At 37.1% G+C, this 20970-nt stretch overlaps 1 protein-coding gene across 2 annotated transcripts in view; it reads left to right on the top strand.

Moving 5' to 3' along the window:
* The window catches only part of ryk (receptor like tyrosine kinase), a 64321-nt gene that overhangs the window by 30612 nt on the left and 12739 nt on the right, over positions 1-20970 (top strand). Inside the window, exons 2-11 of one of the 2 annotated variants that reach the window (XM_082190211.1) lie at positions 4599-4720; positions 5103-5202; positions 6600-6731; positions 7547-7612; positions 7704-7845; positions 8714-8814; positions 10466-10549; positions 12668-12793; positions 18235-18321; positions 20186-20255. In XM_082190211.1, the coding sequence (XP_082046337.1) occupies positions 4599-4720; positions 5103-5202; positions 6600-6731; positions 7547-7612; positions 7704-7845; positions 8714-8814; positions 10466-10549; positions 12668-12793; positions 18235-18321; positions 20186-20255 (1030 nt within the window). The remainder of the gene's footprint in view (positions 1-4598; positions 4721-5102; positions 5203-6599; positions 6732-7546; positions 7613-7703; positions 7846-8713; positions 8815-10465; positions 10550-12667; positions 12794-18234; positions 18322-20185; positions 20256-20970) is intronic. The other variant, XM_082190212.1, reaches the window with a different exon arrangement.

Genomic DNA, 20970 nt, shown 5'->3' with positions numbered 1-20970 from the left:
TTAATCTAATGCTACAGTAAAACACTGCTGTTCACTTTCAGAAGTTGTAGGGATGCGACATGTGAAACATGTATGCTGGTTATATCATTTTCAGTTTTTAAATATAATTATTTAATAATAGTTTATAATAGATATCACATTTTTCTTTAATGTTGCCCTAATCAATACATAACAGAGCCCCTCTCCCCTCCCTTCTCTTCCACTCTCTCTCTGAGCTTGGCTGTTGTTTTTATGTCCTGTGCACTGAGGGTTTGAGGATGAATCGGACCCCGACTACAGGAGACTCTTTGTTCTACCTGTGCTTACCTCTTCTCCTGGCTTTAACATTTTTGTTGTACCTTTCTGAAGACAGAAATGTGATCTCCAGAGGCCAAGAAATCCAAAACCGCATGTCTATACCTTTGACCGTGGGGAACGACATGGATGTAAATCATTGCCTTTCATTCATTGTATTGTCTGTAACTTCAGTTTTATTCTTTGTGTTGAGAGTTCAAAACAAAAAAAGTCTTGTTTTGAGCCCCAGACCACATTAAAAAAACCTGATGAATTAATTACATCATAAATCGTACATTTTTAGGATTTTGAAAAGTTATTAGAACCATAGAAAGATATTTTTTTTTAGGAGTTATTGACGCATCACTGATTTATCCAAGCATTAAATCTTGCCTGGTTTTTTTTTTGCGCCCCACTTTGTCTTTTTTGAGATCATCTTTTTTTTCTAAATTGGCAAGCTTGAATATGACTAGCATACAGAGCTAGAGCTTTTTCAAACTCTTTTTGAGCAAAATTGACCAACATAATGCTGTATCGAAGTCTCACCCCGTGGGCATGTTTTCTCCCTGGTCTTTGCTTTTTCAGAGAGGAAGCAATTCAACCATGAAAGGGGTTTTGAAGCTACATAAAAAGACATTACAGAGCACTGCCGTGAGGGGGATGCAAAGATTGCGTTTTGCAGCAAGCGGAAACCACTGTTTTTTTTTTTTTTTTTTAGCCGTATGGTTAACCGCAGCTCTTTTGAAACAAACTTGTTACTTGAGCATAGAGAAAAGAGGTTAAAAATGGTCCCCACAGAGTCACAAATAAACAAGCTTGAAAACAAAGTCTGCACATATGCTATAATAAACTCATTCTCTTAATCATCCTGTAGTGATGCAGCTCTTCAAGGGTTGGAGCACTTTATACCACACAGGAAACTGTTTTCAAACAATCTCTTGCTTTCTTTTTGGAACCTCTGGTCAGACGGTTGAGTACACTTGACCCATGAACTTCAACACCCTCTTCATCCATTGTTTTGTGGGCTATGACTGAGCTAAGGCTTGTTTCTTCTTCAAATTCTTTTCTTAATATATCATAATGCCTGAGATCGAGAGAAGGAATTTAAATTGAGAAATTTCCCCTCTATCCATATCCATTCTTTCATTACAATTCTTAACTCTTCCTGCTGCATAGTCTCAGCCTCAGATGGTACAGACGGACCGCAGTCTGTTCACTGACCACTTGATGCACATTGCATATGAAAATGTATGCAACTTTATGCAACTACTTCTTGAAAGTAAGGGCACACAGCATTATTTACAAATAGTTTTTTTTTATAAATATTTTGTTTGTATTTTTTATATTTCATATGCATTATATGCATTCTACTTGCTAGATTTTATTATTTATTGTTATTTGATTTTGTATTTTTAATTGCTGTTGCATAATCTATTTCAGATTAGACAGCAACTTGTGGTTGAAGCAACTGCTTTACATCAGTCAGATGGCCTCTTCCTGTCTAAGTTGGCGATTCAAGCACCAGACCATATGCCGTTAGTGGACAAAAGTAGGACCAGACAGGTCACATGGTGCAAGACATGGGAACGTTAATTAGTCTCAAGTCTGTGGGTATGTGTCTAGTATAACTCACGCCTCAGTAGTCTCTCACAGCTGGCTGATTTTCTTTTCCTCTGTGCTCAGAGGATTATGTCAGAGTCTGTCTGAACTTTGAGGACTCCTGCATCTTGAGTGTGTCTGTTTTGGGGGCCACACACTGTTTTTTCCTCCATAGGTGGGCAACCTCATATCACTGTTGGCCTGCTGTCTGGTAACTCGTGCTATTCTGTAATGCTGCCAGCTGGTGCTGAATGTGTAGAGTACTGACTGCTGAAAATTCAGCTTTGACATCACTGTAATAAAAAAAAAATTAATAAAAATGTTTATTTTAATTTTTTATATTTAACTAGAAACTATTGAGTGCTCACGAGAAACTATTGCTCGTGCACAAGAGACTTTTCTCACTTGTGCACTGGATTTTTTTTGCGTACTCATGCGTTATAATTTCCAGTTTATGTGTACTGTCTACAACCTATTTCCTTTGTGCGTCACTGCAATTTTACTATGAAGTAAACGAGAGCGTGGATTCACATGAATTAATAAAATATCTATTTGCCCAAAATTTTGCTTTCGTTAGGGCAGTACACACACTGCCCTAACGAAAGCAAAATTTGGGGCAAATAGATATTTTATTAATTCATGTGAATCCACGCTCTCGTTTATCACACGGCCTTATATCCTGATCGGTGACGGCCGAGAAACCACGACATGAAATACGGCTGTCTCCATTGTCCTATTTGCCAAGTTCAAGGGTCCATAAAGAGACTGATATAGTAAAAAGTGCTCTCAATTTGGCTTTTGTTAGGGCAGTACATCATATTTCAAGGCCTTATATCCGCTTTAACCAATTAACTCTGTGGCGGCCCGAGAAACCGTGCCAAAATGGGTTGATGGCCCAATGGGTAGCTTAGTGTGCATTGTCCTATATGCAAAATTGAATGGTTCATAAAAAGAATTGGTACAGTTAAAAGTTACCAAATTTTGGATTTCGTTAGGGCAGTATATTTATATTGTGCCATATAAAACTTTAATGGGCAATTAAAAACATTGGTACTGTAAAATATACTAAAATTTCGTATTTCACAAGATCAGAACACCCTTTATTAAACCACTTTGCCTGATTTAACGCATCCTTACAGGTGCTGGAAAATGTTGATTTTCTTCGTTCAATTCTAACAGTGCTTATTGTGAGCAGAGCCATAGGCATAAAGGACTTTTAAAGGGGAGGCTCACAATAAAAAAAATGACAAACAAATAAGTAGCTTGATTTAACCTTTTTACTATAGACAAACTGGTCTAATGAAATCCAAAATGTGAGCAGTTTTTATAAGCCCAATGCACATAGCCGTGTTGTGCCATCAGCCCATTTCACAACACGGTTCCATGGCCGCCACAGAGGATGCGTTAAAGCAGACATAAGGCCGCGATATTAGCATGCAAAAAAGTTTCACGTGCACACACGGAAGTCGGTATATTTTGTATTTTTGGATCAAATAATTGCACAAGAGTCTTCTTTCAAAAACAGAACAAAAAATCTTACAGGCCACAAACTTTTGAACAATAGTGTATATTGATTTGATGTTGTCTTGGTGTACAGCTAACATCCAAACATCCAAACATCTACTAGTGTTTCATATGTTCTAGAAAGGGTTTGTGTACTCCCATCCCCCTTATGTTTGAGCAGACCCCATGACAGACAGATAGGCTCCAGTCAGCCACAGCGGGGTCTTTCAGTCATGATAAGGTTTGCTCTAAGGCATGGCAGGCCGCAGGAGATTCCAGCTGTCAATCAACTTCACACATCCCTGTGTCTCATTCATGTGCTGGGAATCAACCTCCACTTTAGTCCTCGGTTTCATGTTCATCATCATTGCCTCTCTCCGGTCCAGTTGTTAATTGAGGGCTGGATGCAGTATAACTGGGATCGCAGGTGTGCCGGGCTGTCTGGTAGAAATGCTTTTCAGGTCGAGTCTCTCCCAGGAATGTAGCCGGGAAGGAAGCAGTGTTTAGATTACAGCGTCGTTAGAAAATGGAGGCCAGACAGGGGAGAGTAGAGATGTTTTGCTTTGACGATAGAGAGGGGTGAAGTCCTTAAACATAAACATACTGTTTTCCCTTCACTGTATGGTGGAGGGGGTGGCTGAGGATATTGTTCTTGGTATAAACTTGGATGAAAACCGTTCTATGTAGTTCTAAATGGACAGGCTAGAGAGAGAGAAATTAACTGTGGTTAAAACTTGGGCGGCAGCCTTGGTAGTTTCATAGATCCCATCAGCTTAATGGGAAGCATTCCAGATTCTCAGCATGAATGCTTGAGCCTGTTATAACTCATATCCTTCTGATTGGAAATTGTAATCATATTTCAGTGGCTGTCATACCTGCACTCTATGATATAATAGATCCAGATCTTGCTTTTTACTGTAAGGAAGTGGAACTATGTCAGACAGTGGTTGGTCACCGCACTAAAACAAATATATTTTATATATTGTTGCCATGGATTCCTCCTGCACCATAACTTACAGGCGCTGTGGAATACATTAAGCCTAAATGAGCACGTATTATGTTTTGATGGTGAAATGCAGAGTTCAGGGTCTGGCAGTATGAAACTATATTTTAATCCTCTCTTGAGGCAGGGTGGTTGTGTGAATGTGAAATGATTTTAACTGTTTAATTTCTGCCAGTCCTGATCAGTTTTATAATCTCTCGCTCTCTCTTTCTCTCTGCAGGTCTTGATGCTGAGTTGTACTATGTGAGGGATGATGTGGTAAATCATTATGCTCTTTCCTTCATCCTGCCTGTGCCCAGTGACACCAACAGCCTACATTTCACATGGCACTCCAGCAGCAAGGTTGGCACTGTTCATATATCATATGCACACTACCATTTAAAAGTTTGGGCCTGGTAATTTTTAAGGATGCATTAAATTAATCAAAAGTGACAGTAAAGACTTTTATATTGTATCAAAAGATATTTCAAGATTTATTTCAAATAAATGCTGTTGTTCTGAACTTTCTATTTATCAAACAATTCTGAAAAAAAAGCACAACGGTTTTCATCTGTGATAATGATTAAAAAGGTTTATTGAGCAACAAATCAGCTTAGTGTGACACTGAAGACTGAAGTAATGGCTGCTGACAATTCAGATAAAAATCTATCATTTTTATCTTTATTACATGCTTTGTGAATGATTTATACTAATATCTTAATTATTTTCCCTGTCTCCTGCACAGGTGGATTACAGGTTGGGGTTTCAAGTGGAAAACACTTCAGCCATGGATCAACCTCAGAGCAACATCTCTGCCCAGGGGGAGGTCCCACGCACTCGTTCAGGTAAGCCAAACATATCCTTTTGTATCTTGAAGGGAAAATATGCTGTTGACATCTAAGAACATTTTATTTTTCACAACTAAAGAGTGGCTCTACTTTTAGATATGTTTAAAGATCCTCACATAAAAATGACCTGTTAACTATTGGTAGTTCTTGACTGACGTTTACTGATGAAAAGGTAATATGTCAAAACTTAAGAACCCACAGCTTTGTTTTATTAGATTTTAAATACTATTAATTACAATACGGCCTTAATTTTAATTGGAATAAACGGGTGTTAATGCATCTGTTCAGACCGACGTAAACATTCACGGCATTTCCAATGCTACTGAAGTTTTTGTTCTAATCTCTTTTCCATCACACTGCAAATACAGCTGGCCAGCCTATAAGATTCACACTTTTGGTAACATGTCTATAGATGCTGCAGTTATATAAGACTATGACTATGTGTCAGTTGAAAACAGACTATTCTACACCAACAATCAAGTTATTTTGCATTTTCATGCAGCCTGTTCACACACCCCCTTTAAACCTTTACAAAACCTGCTGCCCCACCCAAAGCCCATTCCACCTCTGACTACCAGATGATGAAACTAAAAATTATAAAAAGTAAAAAAAAAAATATATATATTGGGTTGAAAAACCTGTTATGAAAGACTACAAGAGTTTAATTTGGTAATGCCATTGAAATATTGAAAAAATATAACAGTAAGAGAGAATGATAGATCAGAACATAACTTTTAATTTTAATAAACAAAATGTTTTATTATTTCAGTGATGCTTTGTATGAACAATATATAATCAGTGGCTGCACTGAACTCTTTTGACGGCATCTCACGAGCTCAGCTTCTTATACATCTTCTCGCCGGAACACGACAGCGGTCGGCACACTCACAATAGCAGCTTGTGATGGTGGGGAACTCTTTGTCGGGCTTGTTCAGATGCCGCAAAATGTCAATGGACTGAAGAAGAAAGATTGGAATCGGCGTTCGGTGTTGCTTTGTAAAGGCAGAGCACCAAACACTATTCACGCACTTTAACGCCGTTGCAACGGCCGTTTTCTGTTCTTTTTCTGCTGATCTCCCGCGCCCCACCTGCAGTACCTGTGCGCCCCCCACACTTTGAGAACCACTGGACTGGACAGACAAATTGAATGCGAAAATCTGACCAAATTTTTGTGCCGAACATTGTGTTGGTGTGAGCAGGTCTTTAAAATGTCTTCTCACGTAGTTTAGCAGGAATTGGGCATACAGTATTGTGCCAACACAAAGGAAGAGCAGCCCTTACTCTTTCAAAAAGTTCAAAATGAGGCCCTGCATTCATTGTTTACAGCTTGCATATTTAATATAATCAAATTTGGGCCTCCAGTAAGTACTTTCTGTGTGTCTCTCTCTGTGTAGTGTTCAGGGTGGACCTCTTCTGCTCTGGAAAGGCTGATGGAGAGGCTGTGCTAACAGTGCAGCTCAACCTGACTACACCAGCCAACAACTTCACAGTGCTCAACTTCAAACGCAGGAAAATGTGTTACCGAAGTAAGATCTTTTCATACACGTTTACTTTATTATTCCCTCAAAAGAAACTGAGGAAGAAACTTCTAAAGATGTGTTTGTGTATTTTTATTTATTTTTTACTCTATTTTCTGCTACAAGTATTCTGTGAGTTTTGTGTATTTGGCAGATCATTGTCTCTGGCAATGTGAAACTTGACACACAAAGTTGATAATAACACAAGATCTCTGTCATATGCTTTCCCAGTGGAAATAGCCAGTGAATTTATTCCCTGCTTATTTGAAGCACATGAGCCAAATTAGCTGCGGAAAAGAAAGAGTTTGTGTATGCCCCAATTTCCTCTCACTTGTGGAATAACTGGGTCAGCGTGTATGTAACGCTCGGGAAGATATTGTTTGTCTTACACTTTGTGTGAAAGGAGATAGATTTTATTGCCCTGGCAACAATTTACAAACCAAACATAAATGAATCCAAATTCAACCAGTTCATGTGTTTGGATTCATCTCACGAGACCCATCAACATGATGTCCAGGTCATATTTCCACCCAAAATCGAAAGAAAAAATAATAATATTTAGCTTAAAGGAAAATATTTCTCAATTTAAATTTCAAATGTAGAAAAAGGCCATTACAGATCATTACTTTGATATCAGAATAAACATAAATTATTGTATCATAGTATCTTTTTGCCTGATACAAAAAAAAAAGAAAAGTAAAAAAAAGAGAAAATAATATTCATGTAGTTAAATTTGTCACAAACAAATTTGTGCATATATAAAACGGTGAACTGGATATAACATGGCTCTTTGATCCTTCCCCTTCATTGGTTTTACTTTACAGGAATTGAGCAGCCAGAGCCCCCTAAAACTCTGCCATTCCCAAACACAACCATACAGAGAATAGATCGTGAGTATTTGTGATTCATTATTTGGCATTTTAACTGAAGACCATCTTCACTGTGCTCTTGTAACTTCTCTGCTCTTTTTTTTGTGCTTAGCAAGCAGTCCAAATGCTCCCACCACATCCACACGAGTTTTTTACATCAGCGTGTGTGTGTGCTGCATCGTCATCTTCCTAGTAGCCATCATCCTCGCTGTGTTACACCTCCACAGCATGAAGAGAGTGGAAATGGATGACAGGTGTGTGTGCATGCATGCATTTTTGTGTTTGATTATTTGGTTAGTTCAGACCACCAAAACTATATGTTTATGTATATGTGTTAACTATAGTTTATGGCAAATTTGGTTTTTATAGAGGTTCTGGTCATTTGCTCTCATGATTTCATTTTCTATCTGTTTGTCTGTTCTTCCCTAATTAGAAAAAAATGTGGGTTTGTCTGAAGGAGACAGGAGAAACAAAATCTTATCTCCTACTAATTTCATACAAGAGCACTGAGTAGTTTAATTGCATTTTTCTGAAATTGAATTAGGCATCAGTACAAAGAGTTGTCTTTTTCAGGATTATATAAGGGTGATAGATTAGATTTTATCTACTGCTATTCACAAGAAGAGGCACAGAGCTCCATTTATCTTCTGAAACATAACATCAGAACCAGGATGTGTTTTTACTGGCATAGGGTTATTTTTGCTTCACAGCTCAAATAGTAGACCAGAAGAAACCAATGATGATGAGTCGTGACATTAGATCATGATTAGGTTCAGTGAGTTTGAGGAGGCAGGTTAAACCTGTAGCATTTAAGGTCTTTCTCCAGGGGCCTCAGTGTTTAACCTTTGGAGCTGGAGTCTAATGGCTTTAATTAGGACAATTACACAGCACTTAGTTTTTAAATGCACTGGGATCCAGGGCCAGGTAAAACCCAACAAACTTTGAGAAAACAGATGATTTCATCATAAAAGAGGCTGTGAAACCATTTAAAACTGAAAGACTGGTCTGTTTCAGTTAGTGAAATTTAGGTTATTACAATAAGTGCAAATAAGTCAAAATACCTTTAGCCTGTGCTTTTCAATTTCTAAAGTAATTCATTTTTTCTCTATATCTTTCTTTTAGCGTTAGTGACAGTGGGAGCTCTCAGGGTCTCTCTCAGCCCTCCACCCAGACCACCCAGTACCTGAGGGCAGACACCCCCAACAACGCTACACCTGTCACCAGTAAGACTACGACCACACCATGCCCCTTACCCCTGACCTTAGATAAGCGACTCTCTCAAACATCTCAACCATCTGCCGTAACCATCTGCACTGCCCTTCCATGATTTAAAATGTCAGAAAACCCGTCTCTCCCCATAAGAGCAGCTCCAACAGCACCAGGATGCTTTGCTCCCTACGGATTACAGACCAGCATGTTAAATTGTTCTAAATTTCACACCTCTGAATGCATCTTGTCTCGTCCTGTTCACACCAAATGTGCATTCCTTTATAAACTAGAAAATTGGAAACGAATGATCAAGTTAGCTAAACTGGAATCAGAAGGTTGGAATAAATAGGCATACGCATTCCCATCTCCCCCTCCACACTTTTGTCCTTACGTTTATTACTGCAGTGACTCCAGCGTTGATAGTTTTTGTGCGATCGAAGTTGTATAAGTGGTTGCTGCGTATGTGTGTGCGACTTCGTAAAATCCCCTCACAAAAGTACTAAAGTCATATGTCTGTCACCTAGTATTTACTCAATTCTTCACTGTCATTTGCTAGTGCCATCTCAGTAGCATTTCTTCACACTTAGGCTGTTGTCTTTTTTTTTTTCACCATGAGAGTTAGGGTTTAGGGTTAACACATTTGGAGAGTCACCTCCACCCCCTTTCCAAATTAGGATGCAAATAAGACCAAATCAACAGGAAGTTTCCGCTCTTTTAAAATATAGTAACTGTTTTCATAGTAGGTGAGTTTCTCCTTTCCCTTAAATGACCAGATTGGGCTAAAATTAGAGATTTTTGGGCAGGGCCGAGTAGAGCGGGTTGATGACATCCCTTAAACTTCCCATTAGGGGAGGTTTGCCAGGTGATCCCATGAGTCTTATATTCGCAGTGTTTGGGCACTTAAGTAACAATATAAATGTCAGAATGTCATTGAATTAGAGTAAATATCAAGTAATTAAAGTAAATATCAAACTAAGTTGTTCAAGACCATTTTTATTTATAACAAACTTCAAATAATTTTATTTTTTAGAACAATATATCAAGTCAAGCTTGTTGCAAAGTTCTTTAATTAGGAAACAAATTCAGTTACAGTTACAACTTCAGTTCAATTCAGTGTGAACTGCAGTTAAATACATAACGCTACAATTTACTGAGTGTGAATTACTTTTAAGCCCCCAATATATCTATTGTTTGATCATTTAAACCGTACAAAGTTATGTTTGTTATATTTACTTTAAAATATTTAGTTAATGCCACTTGAATTGATGTTTTTCGATTGAAATGACATTCAGACATTTAAGTGTCCAAATTAATGTTCTGGTTAGTGTAGTACAGAATAGAGAATACTCTTCCTCAATGACAACCAGCATTGTAATGTATTTATAAATCAGTGGATAGTAGATGGTGGCGATATCTGCTTCATTTGACAGGCTATTAACACGTATTGTGCGTAGCGCCTCCTAGTGGTCTTACATGCTTGGTGCACTATTTCATGCTTATACCATGTGTTTTCATGTCTCACTCTTGTTCTTGTGTGTGAAATAGCTCAGGCACCATCTACCTGCTATGAATATCCATCCTTCATATACCTTTCTCCATCTTTCTTTTATTTTTTTCTCTCACTCTGTCCTCTGTCCTCCCTCCACCCCTTCCTTCCTCTATCAGATGCTCAAACTGGCTCTGCACCCATGCTCCAGCTTGCAGGCGCCTCCTTCCCTCACCCTGGTGCCCCCTCGCACGAAACCAAAAGTAAGTTCTGTTGCTGTGTAGCAGGTAGAGAGAGCAACAGGGAATCATGACTAAATCATGTTCACTAACCTTCAAACTTTAACCTGGTTTCTTCTTCCCCATCACCATTGTTTTGTTCTTATTGGTCGTCACTAAGCTTGTTGATTGGTTCATACAGTATTACACTGGTGCAAAGACACCTCATTTGCATGATTAGAATCAGAATCAGAATGCCATAGTCAATTATTACTTAAACGGGTTTATTTATGTATTTATTTTAAATAGGAAATACATATTTATTTAAATCACAAAACATGTTTGAATGAATTGTTGAAAATGAGTATTGACCGATTTTAAAAGTCAATGTTGAATTCCTTAATGAAATGATTTGGCATTTATTTGTTTGTTTGTTTAGATATATTTTATATTAAAACCAGAATTTTAGGCAGGACTAATCGAATTTTTTTTTTTTTTTATAGCTTAAAGTTTTCATCACAGCCTGTGACCTGTTGCATAAACTGCTTAGACTAGTCTTACATCAAAAACAAAAAATGTAAAAAATTCTTCAAGACTGATCATAACTTTTTTTAAGTCACTTACATAAAAAGGTAGATTGGTCTAATTTGAATCCAAAAAGTAAGACCAATTACCCTTTGGTCAGACTTGTTTTTAACATTGTGGCTGTATATGCAACTGGCCCCTGGTCTTAAATGTGAAGTAATATCTGCACCACTGGCAGCATGAAACATTCATTGAAAATAATTATTCTTTTAAGAGGATTCATTCCCATTGACTGTCATTCTTCAGCCAAACAGATAGTCCCACCCCACACTTATTTCCTTTGTTGAGTTGATGGTGGTGTGTCAGATTTTTTGTGATGATCAAACATAATAATGTTTTGATAGTTTACACTTTTTGACACTAACCCACCATTCAAAAGTTAAGGGTCTGTAAGATCTCTTTAATGTTTTTAAAAGAAGTTTCTTATGCTCACCAAGACTACCGTTTTACTGGGGTTTTTTTTGTTTTTTTGGGCATACATTTTTTCTTTTTTAATCTAATTATTATCAATGACAAAAACAGTTGTGCTGCTTAATATTTTCGTGATATATTTGTATTATTATTTTACAGATTAGTGTCTGTAGGGAATGTTAGCAGTCTTAAATCAGTTACTCCCAATAACCACTTGGGGGCAGCATCGTGCAGATTTAGTATGAGTGGAGAAATTTAGGGTGCGTCTCAATCAGCTCCCTAGGTCAGTAGTCAGGGCACTGATCAGGGAGTCTGCCATTTTAAGGGCTGTGTCAATCGCTGAATCCTTCCAGGGCACTGAAACGTTTGCTTCCTAAAAAGTCCCACAATGCACTGTGAAAATCAGGGATCGATGCTCACTATGTTCCCTTAATGCAAGTTCTGAAGCACGAAAACTTCATATGAGCCAACTCACTACACATAATGACAAGCGATAGATGTTTTTAAAAATACAACCATTATTTTATTATATTTCAGCATAAACATGCATCGCTAGACAGAGAGTGAACATAATCTAGCTAACATTTATATTTTATTACGGCTGAAATGTTGCATGTATATGTAACAAGCAACGTATTTATCATAATGTTCTTTAAATAACATTACAAGTAATGTCAGAAAGATATCAGCTCTGCTGTTGTTCATAAATACCAGTAGTGATATTGTACAATGAGGATGTTGTCACGTCGCTGGAAATTGAAGTATTGATTATAAACATGGAAATTGCATTATATACTGGTATTTGTGCTCACAGTACATTTTGACATTGTCTGTTGGAGCTGCTTGTGTATTTTAAAGTACGCTGCAGCTAAATAACAGAATAAAACACTCAGTTTTCTCTAAACATTTAATACAATTGACTCTGTATAACTGAGAGATAAAATCAGTTACACACCAAAACATGTTGTGCAAGAGTGACACTGCAGTGTTTGCCTTTGGCAAAGCTGTGGTTTTACTCCTTTGATTAAGTGTTTAAGTACTTCCAATTGTTCAAATAATACTGCAAGCCTCTGTTTTGATTTGTCTGTCATTAGACATGCTTTTAATTAGTTCTAATGTGAATTGTTAACACTTATTGTAATGCTGCATGTGTGTGTGTGATTTCAGGTTATCCCTCGCTGCGGATAGAGAAGAATGACTTGAGAAGTGTAACTCTTCTGGAGGCTAAGGCAAAGGTCAAAGACATCGCCATCTCCAGAGAGAGAGTCACACTTCGAGACGTCTTACATGAAGGTAATAATCCCACAGGTCATTCTGCCCCAAGCACGCACATGGAAACCACAGCAAGTTAATAGTGTCCTTTGGAAAGACTCAATTCTTAGAACTCTGTCCTTCTCTGTGCCATCGAAATGTTGAACACCTTGTTCAACTGAAATTGCATCATGGCAAACAAACACGTCATTAGCCCACTCAGTCTGAGGTTAGACACACTTCCCCCTGCAAAATAATTTTGTTGGATCACACAAGAGCTCTGTTCCAGCGGGAAATCTGCACTCAAGCACTAAATTGGAGCCCAAACAGAAAAGCTCTCTGCTGGGCCTTTTGCCAGCACAGCTCGGGCATGCACAGAAGATGTTGACACAAATGTCATTAGTCTCATAAGCTATAAAACATAGACAAAACTGTATGTCAAGAACCTGCCTTATTTAACTTGCATTCTTGCAAAATTTCCTCTCTATTGCATTCTTCTCCCATCAGTAAATCATGTATGTGTGGCTACAAGCTTGATGAAGCTGATTTATTATTTATAGGGGGTTATTGTGTTGTGTTTTAAGTGCTGGCTTGGCAAAGGAACAGAGTTAATCTGATTAAACCAATTTTATGGGACGTTTGGGAGAAAAGTGAAATTAATCCTTTTTGAAGGGCCATTTGCTTTGTGTTTTTAATGACCAGTTCAATACTTTTATTTGAATGGCCTAAGCACAAATTTCAATTCAATTCGTTCTTTTGCTCATTAAATATTTGTTGCAATTGCTTTATGTAGTTATACCAAGGCCAATAAAAAGAATGCTTTGCCAAAGCATCGCAAACGTGTGGCTTCTTCTACCCCAAAATGAAAATTTGTCACCATTTACCCTCTTGTTTCCCAAATTGAAATCCCTTTTTTCTGAGGAACTCACAAAGTGAATTTTTGAAGAATAATCCTGCCGTTTTCCACATGAAGATGGATGAGGAATGAGGGCTTTCAAGCTCTAAAATGACCAAATAACCATCATAAAAGTGATTCAAACGTCTTGTGAAGCCATACAATACCTTTAAATGAGACACTGACCGAAATTAAAGTGATAACTGTTGTTGTCATATTCATATCACAATAATAAAAACACAGCATGTTTTTTTATACAACAGAAGCAGCAAAAAAATATTTAGAATAGGCAAAATTAACAAAGTTTGATGTTTTCAAATGGAGAACAAATAAATGACAAGAGACTATCAACTTCATAAATATATACATTAGTTTTGAGCTACAGTTTAAAAAGGTTTAGGTGTTGTTTATAAGTCAATAAAGACAACTAGTTCACTGGATTAATTATACTTTCAAAAGTACCAAACAAAGTGAAAACAAAACAAAAAATAATAACATGCAGTATGAACACCTAATAACATCATTAGTTTTAGTTTTATTTCAGGGAATGTGTCTACAGCAAAATACACACGTTTTTAAACATATTTATTGTGCAGTAATGTGTATTTTACTAAAATGGGATCGTAATCACTAGAGGAGATAATAAATAAATTTCCTTAGAGCTGCCAAGTATATAGTACAATCTCTTGTTGTGATCATTGACTCTGTTCTGTGAGCTGGATATACTGATTGATAGAAAACATTCATGTGTTTAAAATTGACCACAAAACACGTCTCTAAAACTTTACGTCTTTGGACATTCAGTGCTTAGTTTCTTGGCAAAACTTAAGCAAGCATTAAATGCATCTTCCTACCAAGAAATCCCCCCATAATGACCATGCTCAGTTCTTCTCCCTCCTACTTAAAGAGACTGAAAGCTGTAACGGAAACCCAGCCAGTTGCATAATGTATAATGCAATGTGTACACATTTTTTTTTGTTTTTTTTTTTGTAAAGTTAGATGCAATTTTTGTAAGTTCTGCATTGCAGCAAAGAAACTCACCATCCATGGAACACATAGTTTTGTACTTCACTATATTCACTTCACTGAATTCACTATAGACATTTTTAATTACCTTTGTTACTTCAATGCCAAAGTATAACACATCTTAATTCATACCCTACCAGTAAAATGTTTTTCCAGGTTCGAAATACTACCAAGTCGTCTAGCCTGTCAAATTACACAAATGGAAGTGCTGAAATGATCTGGAGTGATCAAGAAATGAAACGGTGCATTTTCACGTCTATGCAAAAAAAATAAAAAAATAATTACAATCCAAACTTAAATGGTTGTAATTCATGAATGCTTTGGAATACAGACCTAAGGTTGGTTACTTTTAAAGAAGACTCTCAGCAGATTATTGCACTTAAAAATGAAAGTGTAAAAAAGTTATAGAAGTTTAAGATTAATGTAAAGCAAATGTGCTGTACTAAACATTTTTATTTTATACAAAATAGATATTTTACAAAATGATTTGTACTCTAAAATTGCTATTAAATCAAAGCTATATGTCTAACTAAGTTGTGTTCCAATTTTGAAGTTGACATCACAAAACATTTATGGTCCTATGAGATTTTTGTCAGACGATATACGTTTTATTTTAAGACTAGCAAAGGTATTGATTATAAAATAGTTAAAATAGATTTCGAAATATAAAACATGACACTGCCCACTAGGGGGAGGAACCCGCTAAAAAGTTGTAAGTACCATTTCCATGGTAAAGCAATGGCCAATTTCAAAACCGTTTGCACAGGATGAATTTTGAGCGTGTAAGCTTTTGAATGATACCTAATTTATGATGATTTCTAAAATATCTGATAGAAAAAAGGCTATAAAATATGAGCATCAAGCATCTTGCTAGCAGGACGCTGAGAGTTAAGGGAGTTAAGCTAATCAAAACTTGTCTGAGCCAATAGCCTCGTGGGCAGCACTTTGACATGTTGCACTTCAGGCGACCCGAGTTCGAGTCCCGGTTTGGGGGCCTTTTCCGATGCCTTCCCCCTCTCTCCCACTTAATTTCCTGTCAGTTTTCTACTATCCTATCTCAATAAAGGTAAAAAAAACAAAAAACATCAAAAATAATATAACTTATATAATAATATAACTTAACTTGTATAATATATATATATATATATATATATACAATATTTAATATGCTTTTCAAAAGAAAAATATACAGAAGAATAATTCATATTTGACCAAACTGATTTCAAGTATGAGACTTCTGGTTTTGAAGGTCATGGGTAACAAAAATGCACAATATAGCACCTCACTTACCTTTATGTCCCAAAATGTAGGAACCATTTTCCTAAAGCTCTTCTATAATGCATTAATTTGTGGTCCTATGTAAATAAAGGACAACTTAAAGGTAATCACATGCAGGGGTTAAAGCTTCTACGTCAGCAAGCTGGCATGAGATAAGGTGGCATGTTATAACAAGCATGGCGGCAATATAGAGAAAAAAGGATCAGATAAGAGAGAAAAAGTAGTAGGGCGATGCGGTGCTAGTGCCCCTAGCATTAGTAACATTACCCAAAGTCAGCCTGCTCTGAGGCCCACTGCTCTGCAAGATGCATTGATCCGGTACATTCCCAAGTGTCACCTGAGCTTATGGGAACTGCAGATATGTCTAAGAAGCTGTAGAACAGCAGTGGAAATCTGAGAGACTGTCCTGCGCCCTGCTAGTAAATCCATGATGTTTTTACTCACTGAGGTCATCAAGGATACCTGTTCAGACATGCTCAGCTTTTCACCATGCAAAAATTGGCATGTTGTTTCATCTCAAAGATGCAGTGAAACTAGAACTAATATTTTATAAATGTTTTAATATTTTAAAAATGTTGCACGGAGACTTGAACATTACTGAATGATAATGCAATCCTTTAATCCTAACACTGTGTTCAGTCAGAGTTGTGAATGAATTTAATCAGATTGTTTGAACTGATTAGCAGAAATTAATCCAATTTACCTGCTGTAGTTTTTGCTACTGAAATTTGAATCCGAGATGCTATTAAACATGTAAAAATGTGTCTGACAGTGTGTTTACTTGCCAAAAAAGCATGTAAATACTTGCATTTAATTTGTTGCTTGTGCAAATTATTGCGAACATATAATAAAATAGCTGCAAGCAGCAATATTGGGGTCAAGCCTTTCCAAGGTTAGCTAAAAAATTTTTTTTTTTTTTTTTTTAAATGTTAAATTGTCTTCATGAAGGATGGTATGTTGTACAAAACTCTTTCAGATTTTTGAAAGTCAAGAAGGTCATTATTGATACACACCCTAAGACGTTGATATCTGTAAATTGTTTAAAAAATATGTTTTGACAGAATGTAGAATGTAAAATGGTTCAGGTACAAATTTTCAGATGTTGTTTTTTGTGGAAATTCTGTAGCGAAACATAATGTGTCACAGAGATATCAGACTCTTGTTTTGATTTGGAAGAGAGATTCAAGGTGAGAATGAAAATTTTTAGGCAGGATTTGTTACTTTTAAATGACAGAAAACGGCAGTTTCAAGAGAGAGTCAAAATTTTGAATCTACTTGGCATGTAACAATTTGGACACTGCACCATATGGGATTCAAACCCCCAACTTTCTGGTCAAGTATGCATTGCTTATCATAATGTGCCACTCAGAACACGTTCACTCAATGAAGAATTTTGTATATAAATGCACCACCTGTTATAATTAATAAGTTCAGATTTGATCATGCTCAGAAAGACACAATGTCTGGAATAGAAGCAACTTTTGCACCATTTCTGATGAACCCACGACCTGAAAGGTTTGGGGCTTGCCTTGTTTCTTATAACTGTGCACCACATAGAACACACCTTTGTTATATTACCGATGAGAGGTTTCAAGGCAAGAAGGATCACACAAATACATCAGTTAGCATGTTAACTGGTTAGCATACTAAGCTAACTTAGCCACTAATATAGCTTATGGTCATATTAGAAAGAATAGACATATTTTAGCATGATAACCAATTAGCATGCTGTGCTAACTAGCATAAGACAACAAACACAGGAACTATCAAATTTGGAGAGGTATTTCTCGGGAACGGTAGTGAATCAGAAATCCATTCAGTCATTTTTGTGCGGTTCGGTTTAAAGATCATCTGATTTTGGATGAAATTGGACAAAATTGTAAGGAGTAGCAAAAAAATGTAATGCTGTAACTTTCAAAATGGCTACTACTATAATGGGAGGAGTCTTAATGTAAGATGGTGAATGTGATCAGGATGATGAGAGGAATCAGTTGTGCTAATATTAATTTTTCTCGAATAAAGGGTTCAAAAGTTATAGAGACCCTAATGTTGGTCAGATTACTATTCATTACCATCTCTACAAGTGTGCCAATTGTCGTAATTGTCCTACTTATGGTTCATATGGCTGCCAAAGACTCCCATTGGGGTAGAATAATAAAGATTAAGAATACTATTGCCCAGCCTTAAGTGAGACACTCATATTTTAATGTGTATATTTCTATAAAGATACAGAGATTTCATTATGTCAGCTGATTTCATAAAGTGACTTTATTTTGATCCTCAGGGACCTTTGGCCGCATATTTCATGGAGTCTTGCTTGACGAGAAGGACCCAAGCAAAGAGAAACAAGTCTTTGTGAAGGCAGTGAAAGGTACATCCTCTGTTTAATTCTCATTTGATATTTGCCTTGAGTCAAATATTCTAAAATGAACCTTTTAAAATTACTTTCCCAACATGATCCCCCCCCCCCCCCCCCCCCCCCCAAAAAAAAAACTTCTCCAGGAAACCATATGAGGGATAGTTTGTGGTAATGCACCTCTTTTATTTATAAAAGTTCATAATACAGGAATGATACTGAGGTATTTTAAAATGAAATGTTGATACTTTGGTCATGACAGAAGTTTCTGTGGAAAATGCAAATGCCATGAGAAACTTTAGCCTTTTCTATCACACTGGTCACCCTTTCATTTGCCCTTGTGCCCTGTTTACCCAGCACAGGACTGGTGCCAACCACCAGACAATGCAATTATACCAGCCTTTGCTGTGCCAAGCTGTTCGGTTTCCCCTCCCGGCCCTTGCCCAAGGGACAGGAAACAATACACTTTACCCATACTCTCCAAGCATCCGTCAAAAGCTGTGTTCCAAGATAAAACCAGACCTCTGTGAACTCATTCTCAATGTGCTCACTCAGCCAGCAATCTGTGAGGCTGGCTGAAAGGAGTTAGACTGCTTTTAGAGTAACCAGACTTTCTCAAGTACAAGGTGAAGCGTTTTTCAGGACCTACATGCACCTTTTTCTAACAAGGACTTCCCTGAGAGGGCAAAACAGTTACTTGATTTCATGTCTCATTAAACCTCCAAATATTTTGTCATGTGCTCACCCTCATTTCATTCCAAATCTGTGTTACTTTGGGTGTGTTCACACTTGGCATGTTTGGATCGATTAAAACAAACCCTGAATAAGTGTGAACGCTGCCATCCGAACTCTGGTGCGGTTTGAATGCAATATGATGCAACACAGACCAAAGACATCGCAGTAGATCTTAGTTTGTGTGTGAGAAGGAGGGATTCCTGACGCTGTTTTGACTCCTCCACACATTTCTCAGCTGGTCAATATGCCGTCATATGTAGGCTATGCACATACAACTAGCGTATTTAGCCCAGCACACAGCATTGTTTTGGATGTTGGTAAGTTCCGTCTCAAAATAAGCATTACGTCATAAAAGCCGACCAATCAGATTGTGAACGTATCCCTATGCCTTTAGGTTCGATATCTTTAGGTTTGGGGTTAAAATGCCAATCTGAACGCTAAGTGGACCAGGACACTTTTTTTTTTTTTTGGTCTGGACCAAATGAACCGAGAAAACCCTTGGGTGAACACACCCTTACTTTCTTCTGTAGAACACGAAAGGTGAATCTAAGAATATTCTGGCCACATTTTACATTAGATTCATTATGAATCTGCATGAGTACTGGGGATGTCAAGCTCTAAAAATGATGACAAAACACTATAAATAAAGGTACTTCATAAAGGTAGTCCATATGCTATATACCAACTCAGACAAAGCCGTAAGATAGCTTTGTGTGACCAAAATGTGACACTTCTGTGGTGCTTTTGAATTGTTTTTGAAAGCTTTAGTCCCTATTCATTGTAATTGTTTGGAAAAATGCAACCAGCATTTTATTTATTTATTTATTTGTTTGTTTGTTTGTTTATTTATTTGGTTTTGTTGAATGGGAAAAAAGTGCTATCCTCAAGTAATAACACAATTCTTTTAATTTGACACTGAATTTTAAAAATCTCGAAGTGTTTCCAGTTAAGTGTGACATATGCATCAGACGTTCAGCCAACGGTCCGTGGGTGTGATGACTGAGGCTGAGACTAGGGTTTTCCTAACATTTTGATTGGTGTGATGAGAAGGCTTTGACACCTTGTCAGGTTTGCCTAACGTTTGGGTTGTACAGGGTTGTGTCACAAATCGCTTGACTCGCTGTTCTTATATTTGACTGTGCAGATCACGCCTCGGAGGTACAGGTGACCATGATGCTTACAGAAAGCTGTAAACTACGGGGTCTTCATCACAGGTGAGTCACAGACATCTCATGTGCTGATTTCTTGATGCTTGAAGAACTTGCCCTGTAGGCATATTTATGACGATATATATATAAAAAAATGTAGACAATTTTTTTAATTAGGCCTACATTTATCCCACCTAAATGTTTGCTCACTCATTGTGGTTTTACAATTGGGTAATGTTGTTTTTAAGAGTTTATACAACACAAGGAAGCTTGATTTCAGTCTTTGAATTAAATTGAAAAAAGTAGCAAAAAAATCTATACAAAATAATAAAGATACAAATAAAGAGAAAAGTTTTTGGGTAGGTCTAACACTATTCAGAAATACTACAGAAACTGAATAAGGTAATCAAATGTAAAATAACACTAGTCCTGAGTCCTGACTAAATTAAATACATAGGCTATTATTTCTGATTCCTTACAATGAAAGCTATCTTTTGTTGTTTTGACGACAACATTAATGACAGACACATGTCTGCTGTCACATTTAGAGCTAGTGCCCGGATCCATTACTGTTATCCTGTCTGTCACACTGTCACGCGCGTTTCATGGTTATTTCAGACATAACCGACTGTTTACGAATATACTGACCATGACCGGAATTTTTACACAATTTTGCGTGTTTTTTCCCCCGTTAAAGCGATATAATCCGCGAAAAATAACTTTTGTTACTTGTTTGTGAGACGGCTTTACTGTATGTGTGCACGCAGAGTAAACATCTCTC

This window comes from Leuciscus leuciscus (assembly GCF_965113295.1).
Source record: "Leuciscus leuciscus genome assembly, chromosome: 14".
Taxonomy (NCBI): domain Eukaryota; kingdom Metazoa; phylum Chordata; class Actinopteri; order Cypriniformes; family Leuciscidae; genus Leuciscus; species Leuciscus leuciscus.
This window is presented reverse-complemented; position numbering and strand designations above follow the sequence as displayed.